This window comes from Myotis brandtii, unplaced genomic scaffold, assembly GCF_000412655.1.
Source record: "Myotis brandtii unplaced genomic scaffold, ASM41265v1 scaffold111, whole genome shotgun sequence".
Lineage (NCBI taxonomy): Eukaryota > Metazoa > Chordata > Mammalia > Chiroptera > Vespertilionidae > Myotis > Myotis brandtii.
Window position 1 is genome coordinate 4,781,527 of NW_005353789.1, and position 13,594 is coordinate 4,795,120.

General features: G+C 40.2%; 1 protein-coding gene across 1 annotated transcript in view; it reads right to left on the minus strand.

Annotated features, from left to right (window-relative positions):
* Positions 1 to 13,594, minus strand: part of FRAS1 (Fraser extracellular matrix complex subunit 1) — a 466,232-nt gene that overhangs the window by 185,888 nt on the left and 266,750 nt on the right. Inside the window, exons 21-23 of the mRNA XM_014544766.1 lie at positions 7,020 to 7,172; positions 6,488 to 6,634; positions 2,613 to 2,759 (exon numbers count right to left, since the gene is read on the minus strand). Of these exons, the coding sequence (XP_014400252.1) occupies positions 2,613 to 2,759; positions 6,488 to 6,634; positions 7,020 to 7,172 (447 nt within the window). The remainder of the gene's footprint in view (positions 1 to 2,612; positions 2,760 to 6,487; positions 6,635 to 7,019; positions 7,173 to 13,594) is intronic.

Sequence of the window (13,594 nt, forward strand, 5' to 3'; positions counted from 1 at the left end):
CTTGTTTGAAAACAAAGTGCTTGCTAATAAGGTATGTCCTTCATGCATGAGAGATGGGACAGCAGCATGGTTAAGGGCTTGGTTTTGAAGTTAGGTAAGTCTTTATGCAAGTTGTGGCTTTGCTGCTTTTTATCTGCATATCTCACATGCCTCCCTTAAACGTTTTAAGCCTGTATCCTTGTCTGTAAAACAGAAATAAGAATCATACCTATTGATACTTTAATTATAACTAGTGTCTATAGTAGAGTTAGAATCGATTGTAGCCCTCAGATGGGGATTTAGTAGTATGCAAAATCTCTGCATGAGAAGATTTGTGGGGTATAATACATTGTTGCGAGTAAGGTGCTCAGATACTTAAAATAATATTTATAAAAAAGGAACTATTAACAGTGCAAAAAATAGTTTCTTTGTTTGTGTGTGTGTTTTTTGTGTGAGTGTGTGTTTGCATTTTTATCATCTATCTCATCCAAGGTATGAAAAAATATTTGGTTTAATTTAAACAGCTAACTTTGTCAGGGAACTGGTGCTATAGAATTAGAATGGGTTGTAGCCCTCAGATGGAGATTTAGTAGTATGCAAAATCTCTGCATGGGAAGATTTGTGGGGTATAAATACATTGTTGTGGGTAAGGTGCTCAGATACTTAAAATAACATTTATGAAAAAGGAACTATTAACGGTGCAAAAAATAGTTTGTTTTTGTGTGTGTTTTTTGTGTGAGTGTGTGCTTGCATTTTTATCATCTATCTCATCCAGGGTATGGAAAAATATTTGGCTTAATTTAAACAGCTAACTTTGTCAGGGAACTGGTGCTAGAGATACTTTGGAATTCTAGAAATATTTGAGCAGAACTAAAATATAGCATGGGTGAATTAGACTTGAGCCACAATAAATAATTAGGGACATGATGTTCTCTAAATATGGAAATCCTCATCCTTGAAGAGTACTTATAGACTCAAAATGTCTGATGCTTCTTCTCTACAATCGAACTATTCTAATTTCAACAGGAATATTTGAGCATTTTTGGAGCTTAAGCCAAATCAGTGTAACAGAATAATATTGTATGCATTTTGAAATAAATTTTAATATATTTTAACTGGAAAAAAAGAATCATACCTATTGCATCAGGCTACTGTGAAGACTAAAATAATGAATGTAAAGAACGCAGTATAGTGCCTGACATATGGTAGCAGCTTCCTAAAGGTTTGCTGCTGAACTGTTTATCTTGGAGAAATATCTCCACTCAGTGCTGCCTCAGCCCACCTCCCCTCCCTGAGAAGAAGCTGGGAAAACCGCTCATTAGTCACTTTTCCTCTTCTTTGATGCAATATTTCTAAGTCCCAAGGAAGCAGGTAAACGTGCAAGACAGTACATGTGCTTCCAAGAAGATTTATAAAGTTAATCTCACTCATTTATTTGGCTGAATCAGTCCTGAGGGAAAATGACTAACATAGAGCCTTGAAAACTGCCAGCATGGTTACGAAATCATTTACAACAGGGAGGATTTGTGATAATCTTGTTTTTCACCGCAAACTAACAACCACTGGTTAGGAGGGAAGAAACAGAAAAGCTTCTTTGGTCTCGAGCACAGCAGACCACCTAAGTTGACAACCAAGGAGAATTTCCTGGAATGGATAGTGTGCAATGTTGCAAAGGCTTCAAGCATCCCAAGTTTACCGGACAGACGTTTGACCTCCATATCTGAGCCCTAGCTTCCCTGGTAGAACTGGAGATAAGAGGGAAATGTGGAATGGAGGAATGGAGAAGGGAAAGAACAAGAGCAAGGAAAATCACCCTTGAACTCTGCTTTTCCTCTGGCTGAGCACTGCCATTCAAAGAGCAAAATCCCCTAGAATTCCAACCACCGGAGAACAAAGAAAAAGGCAATTGGTTTTTGACATTATAAACTCCTCGAGGACAGGGACTGTGTCTTCACTCATTTCAGTATGTTAAGCAGAGATGAACAAATCAGATACAACTCCTGTCTGCATTAAGCATAGAGTCTAGCATTCTAGAGTTGTAAATGCAAGTGCCTATGGGGCCCAGGAAGGTAGTGTAAATCTTTTAAATAGGCCTGGTGTGATGGAATAGGGAACAATGAGGACGGTGGTGACCTTCGGAGATCATGCTCTATCCAACAGAGACAAAAGCTACTCATGCCAACCTCCTGTCGCATTCTGGGAATGCAAATCCAGTTTTGCCAGATCTTCTGACTTAGAAAAATCTCAATTTTTGTATGGTATGTTTTCTGATTTTTAAAAGGCAAATATTAAACATTTTGAAACACTGGAAGATTCGGTGGGCCAAATACAACCAGAGGGTTTTCAGTTTGCCACCCCTGGTCTCGTTACTATTAACTTACACAATGGCTGGTACATAGTAGGTGCTCAAAAATATTTGTTTAACCTAATAAATATTTTTCATCTCCCTGCTTGAACCTTTAATACATAAATTAATGAGTGAATACATGAATACATACATACATAATGACTCTTGCTATCATCAGAGAAAGTCTAAATGCATGATGACAGTATTTTCCCAAGGTGGGGGATGAACATCTATAGTAAAGGGGCATCACTGGTAAAAGAACTGTACAATTCAGGACGAGCTTCACCTTTGCATGTCTTGGTGGAGAAGTCAAGATAGTACTGTGGGGCACAGTTCTCATTCTGACAATCCCCAAAGAGCAGGACCTTGTTTGGATCGCGGCAGGAGGTACAGCTGGCCTGTGAATCACAGCTTCCACAGTGCGGGTTGCATGCTGAGCAGATAGGAAAAGAAAATGACCAGATGATTACAATTGCAAATACTGACATACTGATCAAACCTAGACAGATGCTGCAAAGAAACAAAGCCCAGCTCCAACCTGTTCCTTAATTATGGCTCATAGCCCTCCCCTGTGATCAACAGAAACAGAGAATGTTAGTCTTATTTTCCAACATTAAGAAAAGATGATCTTATTTTCCAGAAAAGATAAATTATAAACCCACGAATGGAAATCCCACATTCAAATTGCCTTGTGATTCAGCAATAGAATTTATACTTAGCCCGAGATCTCTGAAATGATAGATAGTCCAGAGTTTTATTTGAACCTTACTTCTTAAGGAATCAAGCCCCCTTAGTGAATGACATAGATTCAGATTTTATGTGATGACAAGATTAAAATTGGGCATCAACTTTAAGATACAATGGACTTAAAGGTGGCCTGGCTTATTGATTTGCCCTGTTGTGATTCTTAGCAACCATTTGCTTAATTTAGGCATTGAGGGATGATTCCTAAATCTGATCATACTCCCATCTTCCCTAACTGAGCAACTGGCATTTCTCCATCTACTCAACTATTCATGCTAGAAACCTTGGAGTCTATTTTGACAGCCCCTTTTCCTCACTCCCAATCACTCACTGGATCCTATTTATTGGAACTCTCCTATGTAATTCTCAGAACTTTTTGCTTTTCTCTATATCCACACATGCCACCAATAGATCCAGCCATCATCATCTCCTGCTGGACTGCTACCATAGTCTCCTAATTAGTTTCCCTAAATCTAATCTGACCCCTTTGCGATCTATTTTCCATGTTTCCACCAGAGTAATATTTTCATTCATATTGTTCAAGCTCCAGAGGTCAATTTCATGTATACATTTATATTTTTCCTGAATCCTGAAAAATTAATTTACAGCTTTCATTTCTACAAATATTGCTCCTCCATCATTCCCTTTGTTTGTCTCACCTATAAATTTTAACTCACATATTTGAATCCTCTCAATATAATCTCCAAGTCTTTTGTCTTTAACTTGTACTCATTCTCCAGGCTCTTCTTCAAGAAGGCCTTCCCTGATTCTCCAGTCTAGACTAGGTCTCCCAGTTACTGTTTCTATAACACTCCATACATTTCTTTCACGCCACATATAACCATTTTCATTTAAGTGATTATTTAACATCTGTATCCTTTAAGCTAAAAGCGTCATAAAAGTAAAGGCCAGGTTTGCTTTGTTCCTTGCAAGAATCCCAGCACCTAACTGGTTATCTATAATCTTGTAGGTGTTTAGTAAACACTTGTTACACAAATGAAAGAAGCCAGATATTTTAATTATATACCCTCAAGCACTAGCATCTCTGCCTCATTCTGAAATCTTCTCTAAGTATAGGTCACAGGAAAAGTCTACAGAGTGATCATGGGAGTTTTAAATCTATGGGGTATCAAAGCATGAGGCACACTGCAGGAAAATCACCTCCCTGTGAAATAAAAAGAAAGAAAACCTCTTGTTTTACCTAGAAGAAAAAGCAATGATATAACATATTCATTAGAGTATGTAGATTTGCAATGAAAGGTCCCATAAAAATTCTAGATGGGAGTTTCAGATAATTTGGGAATAGTTAGAAAAGAATATTTTAAATGTTGGAAACTTACATGACAATAACTTTTACCTTTTTTTTGTTTTAATAGGATTTCTACACATGGCGCATCTTAATTTTGGCAAAGTGTTTGATAATGATCCCAAAGATAAACTTGTGAATACAAAGTAAAGGGGCCTAGTAGTTGTAGGTGGTTTTAAAGACGGTTGAAATGCATACTGAAACGTGATCAGGAAATCTTTGTAATTGGTAAAAGAAATGTCTAGTAGAGTAATATGACCAAGTCATTATTTTTTACTTGATCAATATTTTTATCAATAACTGTTAATTAATGAAAACAATGATGTCATGCTAACGATATTGAAATATGCCATATATACCTATATAGGAAACACAGTAGTTAAGTTTTACCAGCTGAAAGAATAACAACTCAAACCTATTTTGCCAGTTGAAGCAATAAACTTTATTTCAGATAAAATAAACGAAACTATAAGCCCTACATTTATGTTCCATAACAAATTAACACAAATAGAGGATGCAAAAGGCCTTAGACAGCAATTCCTATAAAAAAGGATCTGAAAGTTTTAGTTGATTAAAAGCTTATTACAAGTGTGATATGGTTACTACGGAAATGAATACACTCTTGAGCTGAAGAGCCTACATGTAAACTAAATGTCACCTGGAACCCCCTACTTGATAGGGAGCTGCAAAAAGAGGCCCAAATGCCAGTTCCTTGGACTGGGGTCACAGGTCAGTACACAGCTGAGTTTCCTGTAATACTTCCTCAAGCCTCTGTCTGCCCCCATGCTCTTGAATCCTTCTATGCAGTCTTTCATATCACCTTGCCACCTCAATGTAAAACTCAGCCCCTTCACTGACTTCCAAAAACTATAGATTCACAATGAGCATCTTGAAACGTTAAGAGGATTTGGAGGGATGCACTAGTGTCACACTGAGAAGCACAGGCTTCCACTATTCCTGTCTGAACCATTCTTCCTCTCTCATCGATCCCCTCACCCTTCTCCAAGGCAATCTGCAAATGTGTTTGTCTCACTCAGGGCAGTTCTGCACATACCAGAGCCCCTTAGGTCCCCAGCTTCCATCTTCGGAGGGATGTGGGTAAGGAGCATTTCTACAAGCTATGAGGTGTTAGTCCTATTGCAGTCATGTTGGGATGACCACATCTGGAGTAGCAGGTGCAGTTCTCTAAGGTCACTGACTCCATGGATAGTAGACAGTGAAGAAAGAGATGAGTGAACTAGTGATTAATTTACTTGCTCAAGGTAACAAAGCTAGTAAGTGGTAGGTAGGATTTGAACTCCTGACTCTTGAGCCAACTCTCCTAACCACTACTCTATAATTGCTCCAACATTGTATTTCCTAGGACATAAAATTGAAATATCAGCACTGTATTTGTTAACTCTCATTTTCAAATGAGAAAGTATATATATATATATGTATATATATTGCAAATGACACTTCAATGATTGAAATAAAGTCAGCCACCTCAGTCCATTTTTAAAAGTGTTCTGTCATCTGTGAAGGATTTCCTAATTTGTTCCCTCAGATTTGCCCTTTCCCTAATTTATCCTAACTCTTTGTTTTGCCTGACTCAGTAATTAATCATATTTTGACTTCTTTCAAAAATAAGACATCTATACAATTAACTCTCATGCAAGACAAAATAACCACTGTTTGGGCAGAAACTAAATACTCTGTGCATGTCAAGCCCTCCATATTGTCAATATAATACAAATACATGTCAAAAACAAATTGAATCCAGAGAAGTGCTGAGGTTACTGGCTGTGTGCTAGAATGATCTCTGCTTAGGACCTTGTAATTCAAATGCTGAAGGAAACAACAAAAGGAAATAGACTAATATTTTTTATTTTTTAATAAAATAACTACAGAACAGAGAGATTAAATAAATAACTGACCCAAGATCACACATCTGGTACTGGCAGAGGAGAGGCCCAGCCCAGCACTTCGAATTAGGGTGATATCTGATTAAATCTGCTAATGGCATCCATATGCCTTTTTAGATTAATTTTCGTCCTTTTATAAAAATAAAGGATACAGGTAAGAAAACGAAGCAAAAGGAAAAGAGAGAAAACTCATGTTTTAAAACCTACATTGACAAGAATGGCTGTCATCGAGATAGTGCCCTGGGAAGCAGGTGGTGCTGCAGGTGCCAAGGTGGGACAGAACGAGGCCGGTGTCACATGAGGAGCAGGAGAAGGGTCCTCTGCCCTGGCAGGTTCTACAGGAGGAGTGACATTCTGCAGAGACACAAAGAGAACCTATGAAGCCAAACTCCTTTCCAAAGTAGTATCCCAAGAACTGTTCATAAAAGCCCAATGCTGGGGTGGGTGTGGGAAGGAGGGGGTCAATGGCGGGGAAGGGGGACATCTGTAATACCTTCAACAATAAGGATAAATTTTTTAAAAAGCCCCAATGCTGAGAACATTAGCTCTTCTGATTTATTATCACTGCGCTCCCTCTGCTCCCCTCCCTACCCCTGCCCTCCCCTCCTATTCTCTCTCTCTCTCTCTCTCTCTTTGTCTCTCCTATCTCTCTCTTTCCTCCACCCCAAGTCTCCTCAGCTATTACCCGAAAGAGAAGCTCAACAGGCCCCACCAGCTCCTGTGTCCAGCACTTACTTACTTTTACAAGCTCCTTTCTCCGTGTAATATCCAGAAGGGCAGTCGGGAACACAGTGGTCCCCCAGCAACAGGAACTGGGTGTTCTGGCACCTCAGGCAGATGCTCCCGGGGTTGTGGAGATCAGCTGCACATTGCTGGCACAGAGGATGGCAGTCTGGAGAGGGCAAGGGAGCACAGAGAAAGCAGATGATGGAAGCACCAAGACTCATCACTACACCAAAAGGGCAGATGGAACTGCAATTACCACCGTTGCAGCACAGACAGCTTGAGTGCCCCAAAGGCAGTATCTGGCAGTAGAGCAGACGTGAGGGATCTGCACAAATTGTGTGTTTGAGGTTTTTAGCAAATGGCCAGGCCCAGCACATCAATTGAGTTTTCATCCCTTTCCAATTGAACGACCTTCAAGTTCTAGGGCAGCTTGTGATAGAGATACTTGCAAGGGGTATACAGTGAACTGTCAGACTCACAGAAACAGTATCATCGATACTATCACCGTTTCCCCATGAGCTCTGAGAACTCGAGGACAGCATGCGCCCCCTTCCCCGTGCTTCTGAGCTGTGCTCACTGCCCTCCCAGATTCGGTCTTCCAGAGGCAGTACACCAGTCTCAGGCATTGGTATGGGGGGATTGGAGTTAGTAAATCATTGGGTTCAGATAGTGGAAAACTTTAATTTTTAACTAAAGGAAAATTTATGACAAAGAGTTATGAGTTGAAAATTCATTTTCATGACACGAAACATAGCTCGCAGAAACTCTGTTGTACCAGTTATGATTGAAGCTATAAGACAAATTACCTGGTATGGTGAGCGCTGCCTCTTATTCTTGCCCATATAATAGACATCCTTTAATTAAAGAACTTGATTGTGTTCATCTCCCATTTAGGTGAAAACATCTGTCCTGATAATTACCCTTTAAGTCCCATTGACCATCCTCCATTCCAAAGGTGGAAGAAAATACACAAATCCATAATTACCCACCAACATAAACAAGGAGTAAAAGCCCGAGGAAAAAGAAGAGAGAGCTCTGGTTATAAGGCCTTTCCATCTTCCCCTTTGGATTCAAAGCACTGTTTGTACTTGCTAATGTCTCACTCAGGGACCAGATAGTCTTGTTTCATCTCAAAGTCTTACAGATATAGACTGGGATATCTACTGATGTTTAGACTAAAAACAATTCTGTCATTGAAACAGATTGCTGACCCCTGAACTCTGCTAAAACAGGTCTTTCTCTCTATACCTTCAATCATACATTTTCTTAACTGCTGATCATCCGAGATGTGTTCCCTGTGCAAGAAGCAGATTTGAGTCCCATACCCAGCACCCACTCACCTTCATGAGAAGCCATGCTAGGACTTTTATAGTGACTCCAGCAGTTGAAGCAAAAGTCCTCAAAAATGCTGACCCTCCTGAAGCAGGCAAACTAACAGCCCCTGACCTTTCTCTGAACTTTGGGAGTTTCAAGTTACAGGCAGCCTTTGTTAGTATTAGGAACAATTCTGAATATCCTAAGAGCCAAATTAAGCCTCATGACAGCCCTTCAGAGATTCATAAAGGAGATTATGACTGTATGGAGAGAAATATGATAAGGAGGCAATTTTCCTTGATTTAATGTATGGTTTCCACACAATGCCAAACTTTTTAAAATCTTTACTCCTGCGCCCTACTCACAGTGCCAGGAGCACAGCCCTACATGTACAAAGGGGAGACTCAGAAAAGCTTTAAAAGTGGCTGGAGCAAATGGAGGAGGCTGTGCTTTGTGATTACCTAAATGCGTGGATACATGTTCGGATCGGGCACATTACTGACTCAAGGCGAGATTAGTTGAAAGGTCATGGCCTCTTCCTCTTTAAAGCAAGTACTTGCAGGGAGTTCTGGGCTCAGGCATGCATCAACAAGGTCTGCAGGTGTGCAGAGACCTAAACACTAGTTGCAACTAACTGCAGCTTTCTCTAGTGTGCAATTAGAGAAACGAAAGAGTAATCACCCAGGGGATGCTTTGAAGAGAAAGTAAGCAGGTCTCCGGAGTATTTTGTGTAAATAAATATTTATGGATTCGTCTTATCTTAAGGATCTCTAGAAGCTGTTAAAAAAAGGAGCATAATGTGTAGTATTATTTCTAAAGGAAGATAGAGCTGGGTTATGGACGCCCCTTCACACCTCATGGCAGCTGCTTTTAAACCTTTATTGCTCTTCTCTAGTCACCACCCCCACCTGCCCACCTCCTCCCTTCCCAGGTTATTTCATCTTCTACTTCTTTCAGCCCTTCAAGCATGAGCACCTTCAATTCCTCCCTGTCAACCTCAGCACATCTGTATTTACCCATTTTTATTTCACTCCTTCTCTCACAGAATGAAATGGCTAATTCTTCCACCTACATTCTTTTTTGTTGTTGTTATTAATCCTCACCCGAGGATATTTTTTCATTGATTTTTAGAGAAAGTAGAAGGAAGGGGAAGAGACACAGAGAGAGAAATATCAATGTGAGAGCAATACATCGATGGGTCGCCTCCTGCACAAGCCCCAGATGGGGCTGTGGATTGAGGCTGCAACCGAGGTGCACGCCCTTGACTGGAATCAAACCCGGAACCCTTCAGTCCTTGGGCCAATGCCATTGAGTCAAACTGGCTAGGCTTGACCAATTTCCAACATTATTTGAAATTCAGCATTATTGCATACTTTCCCTCATCTCTATTTACTTTACTTGACCTCAACTTCCAAATCTCAGGCCTCTGCTTCTCTCCATGGTTTCATGTTAAGTTTTAAGACATATCACTTGCATGATGGAATGAGTACCCAGAGGCAAAGAGAAACCAATAACTGACAACCGAAAATATAAAACTATCAACTGCAGGCTGCCCAAAGCATCACATTAATCCAAGTTGGGTTATAGTTTTACCTCACACACATAACTACCTGAGTCTGGAAAGTTGAACTCTCTAACTGTTTTGGTTCGCTACCTGTATTCATTCATTGTTCATTCATCCACAATTTAAAAAGTCTTCTAAACACCCAATCTCATGAATCGATTCATTCCAAAACAACAATGTGAGTGGGTCCCCTGGTAATACACTCATGCAAACCTCCATCGTATACAAGTCCCCAACAGAAGAGCACTTAAATAAAAATGCCCTAAAGTCGATCTGAAAGTTGACTGACTTTTATTAAACCAACCAGAAAAAAAAGTAAATTCCTAAAACCCAAGAAACACCTTTGTCTTAAGAAGCTTGACATCAAAATCACTTTGTAGGGGAGAGTATCTTGGGAAAGCTCAAAATGAGTGATGATGTGCAGGGAAAAAAGCCAAAAATCAGAGCAACCAGGGCTTGAGGATTAATACCAGTGTTCTGACTTGTAATCAGAGAAGTATAGTTCCCGAGGGCAGCCTACAGAATGCAGGCACGGCAGGCTGAAGTGGCCAGTCCCACCGGGCACCACCAGCAGCAAGCTTCAGGCTCAAGCCCAGCGTACTACTGTGACCTTCTTCCCAGGACAGGGGCTGAGTAGGACTCGAATGGGGATTTGAGGTTTTATTTTTCTGACTACAGAGTGAACTATGATTGTAAATATTAAGAACATTTTTACAGAGTTTAAATAAGCATAAAAATCACCCTATGTAGGCCTTTCAGATGAAATACTAACATTGACATTTTTCTTAGTTTTCTATACAATTATATATATATATATTTTTTAATAAATTAGGTGATATTAAACATTGTCGTGTAATATCTTTATTTTTACTCAATATCATCAGCATTTCTATGTGTCATTAGATACTCTTTGTAAACATAATTTTTAGGGGCTCTATGATATTCAGTAAAACAATGATAACACCTTTGAATATTTTAAATTACAGGTGACCCTTGAACAACACAGGGGGTTAAGGGTACCTACCCCGTGTGCAGTAAAAAATTTGTATATACTTATGACTTCTCTAAAACGTAATTACAGTCATCCCTTGGTATCTGTGGAGGATTGTGTCCAGGACCTCCTGTGGATACTAAAATCTGAGGATGCCTCATCCCTTATATAAAATAGTGTAGAACAATGTATACAGTTGGCCCTCTATATTGTTAGATTCTTAACCATAAATCAAAAATACTATTTTCCCCTGACCATTGTGGCTCAGTGGATTGAGCATCATTCCATGCACCAAGAGGCCACCAGTTGGATTCCCAGTCAGGGCACATGCCCAGGTTTTGGGCTTGATCCCCAGTAGCAGGTGTGCAAGAGGCAGCCTATACCGCACGGTTACCTGGGGCTGTCTTCTTCCCGCGCCCACACGGAGAAGGAGACTTGGACCGGTTCATGCAATCTAAGAGGCGTTTTTGGGATTGAAGAAATAATGAAAGACAGACATAAAATAGATTAAAAGCTTGGGCTGGGTGTGCCTGCCCTCTGGAGGGACAGAGCACGCAGAGAGAGAGCTCCAGCTCCAAAAGCTGCTTTATTATATACTTGAGTTACAGGAAGTTATATCACATCTGGGTGGGCCTTTGACATCATGAGTTCCATCCCCTTAACACTGGGCGGGAGAGTCAAACTGGGTGGCGTCCAATCTTTTGACTAGTCCCGCCCCCAGGGAGTGGCTCTGCCGGCCCCCTGAGTCCAACTGACGTAAATTAAGCCAAAGTGTATTCTAACAGCCCTTAGCAGCAGCCCATTGATATTTCTCTCTCACATTGATGTTTCTATCTCTCTTTCCTTTTCCCTTCCTCTCTCTCTAAAAAAAAATCAATAAAAACATATTTAAAAAATATTATTTTCGATATGCAGTGGTTGAATCTGTAAAACCCAGAGACACAGAGGATTGATTGTGTATTTGCTGAAAAAAATATCCATCTATAAGTGGACTTAGATTGTTCTAAAATCATGTTGTTCAAGAGTCAACTGTATTTCCTAAAAGACAATGTCAAAAGAGTACAATTCATATTATTATTATAGCTGACATTTATTGAGCTCTGAATGTATATCAAGCACTATGCTAATTATTATAAATACATAATCACATCAGGAAGATGAAGTAGGCATTGTTATTATCCCTATTTGAAAGACAAAAGAAACTGAGACTTAGAAGTTAAGTCTTTTGCTTGCACACACCATATCCACACTGACTCCAGAGCGTACACTTTTAACTACTAAAGACATGAAAAAATACAAAATACTTAATAAGTATTAAAATTTTCTTTGAGAAAGCTTGTATCAATTTACATCTCAAAGAGCCATTCATGAAACTGTTTCATTATAACTTTGCCTGCACTGAGATTTTAAAAAGAGTAAAACAATCTTGGCTAATTTGGCTGGTGAAAACTGGTATTACATCATGAGATTAAACACTTTAAAAATATTTTCTTTCAAACAACAAAAATATTTAACATCTAGTGTACTCATGGAGCTTTCAGTATGGTGGAGAAAAGTGACCCTGGATGTATAAAATATGTAAAACCAAACAACAATCTGAAATATCAACCAGTGAGCTCTCTCCTCATCCACTGTAACCATCCCCCATTGGGCCAGGAAGAAAGGTATCAGAATCAGGCCTATGAAGATACCAAATTCAAAGATCCCAGCACAGGTGAAAGAAGGAAAAACAGACTTGAATGTGCACTGGAGCTATCAGACCCAGTCCTCTCCCCACCAACATAACCCCTACACTCTCCACCTTTGTTCCCCAGCCTAGAAAAACCCTTCACTCTGGAGAGGAAGAAGAAGCAGAGAGACCATTTGCTTTGCCCCTGCCCTACCCCCTTGCAGAATAGGTTGGTGGCAGCCCAGTGGAATATCTAAGAATCCAAGAGTAGAGTGGACTTGGGCTGTGCTTCTTGCCTTAAAGAGGACTGTCTCCAAATGGAGTCCTGTGTCACAGGGCAATGGAGATGGTGGCACAGCAGGACGAGCAAGAAGGGAGTGTATGGCAGACACTGAGACGCAGGACTGCCAGGAGTCTGTTACTAACGCTCCATAAAATGCTAACGGGGCAATGAAAGCCTATAAGGGGTATCACTCAGTCCAGAAGGCAGTGAAGGCTTGTAGAGGAGGCCGAGACAGGAACACTGTGTGCGGCTCAGCCGCAGAAGCCATACAGGATCTGGGTGGGTCAGTTTTGAAATAGCCTGTAAGTCGTGAAAAAGGGTATAGATTTTATTCTATAGGCCACTGGGGGTCAGTTTATGAGTGTGTTTGTCTTTCACCAGTCTATTTACTGAGCTATGTGCTTTTAATACAGATGTAAATGGGAAATTATTGTATGAAAGGTAATTAGTGATGGGAGAAGACATTAGAACTACTGCAGAAACCAACAATCCAAGGAAACATCCAGCAGCTCTCAATACGAAACCTCTCCTGTTCTCTCCCCTCCTCCCCTCCATTACGAATATAGAAGGCCCTCCTCTGTCAACAATATCCCACAGCTGAATTGCTCTCCAGGGACTTATGCTAGATTAGGTATATTAAGAATATTAATTATGATGTGTCTTGGTGTGGTCCTCTTTGGATTCCTTTTGTTTGGGGTTCTCTGCGCTTCCTGGACTTGGAAGTCTATTTCTTTCATCAGGTAGAGGAAGTTTTCTGTCATTATTTC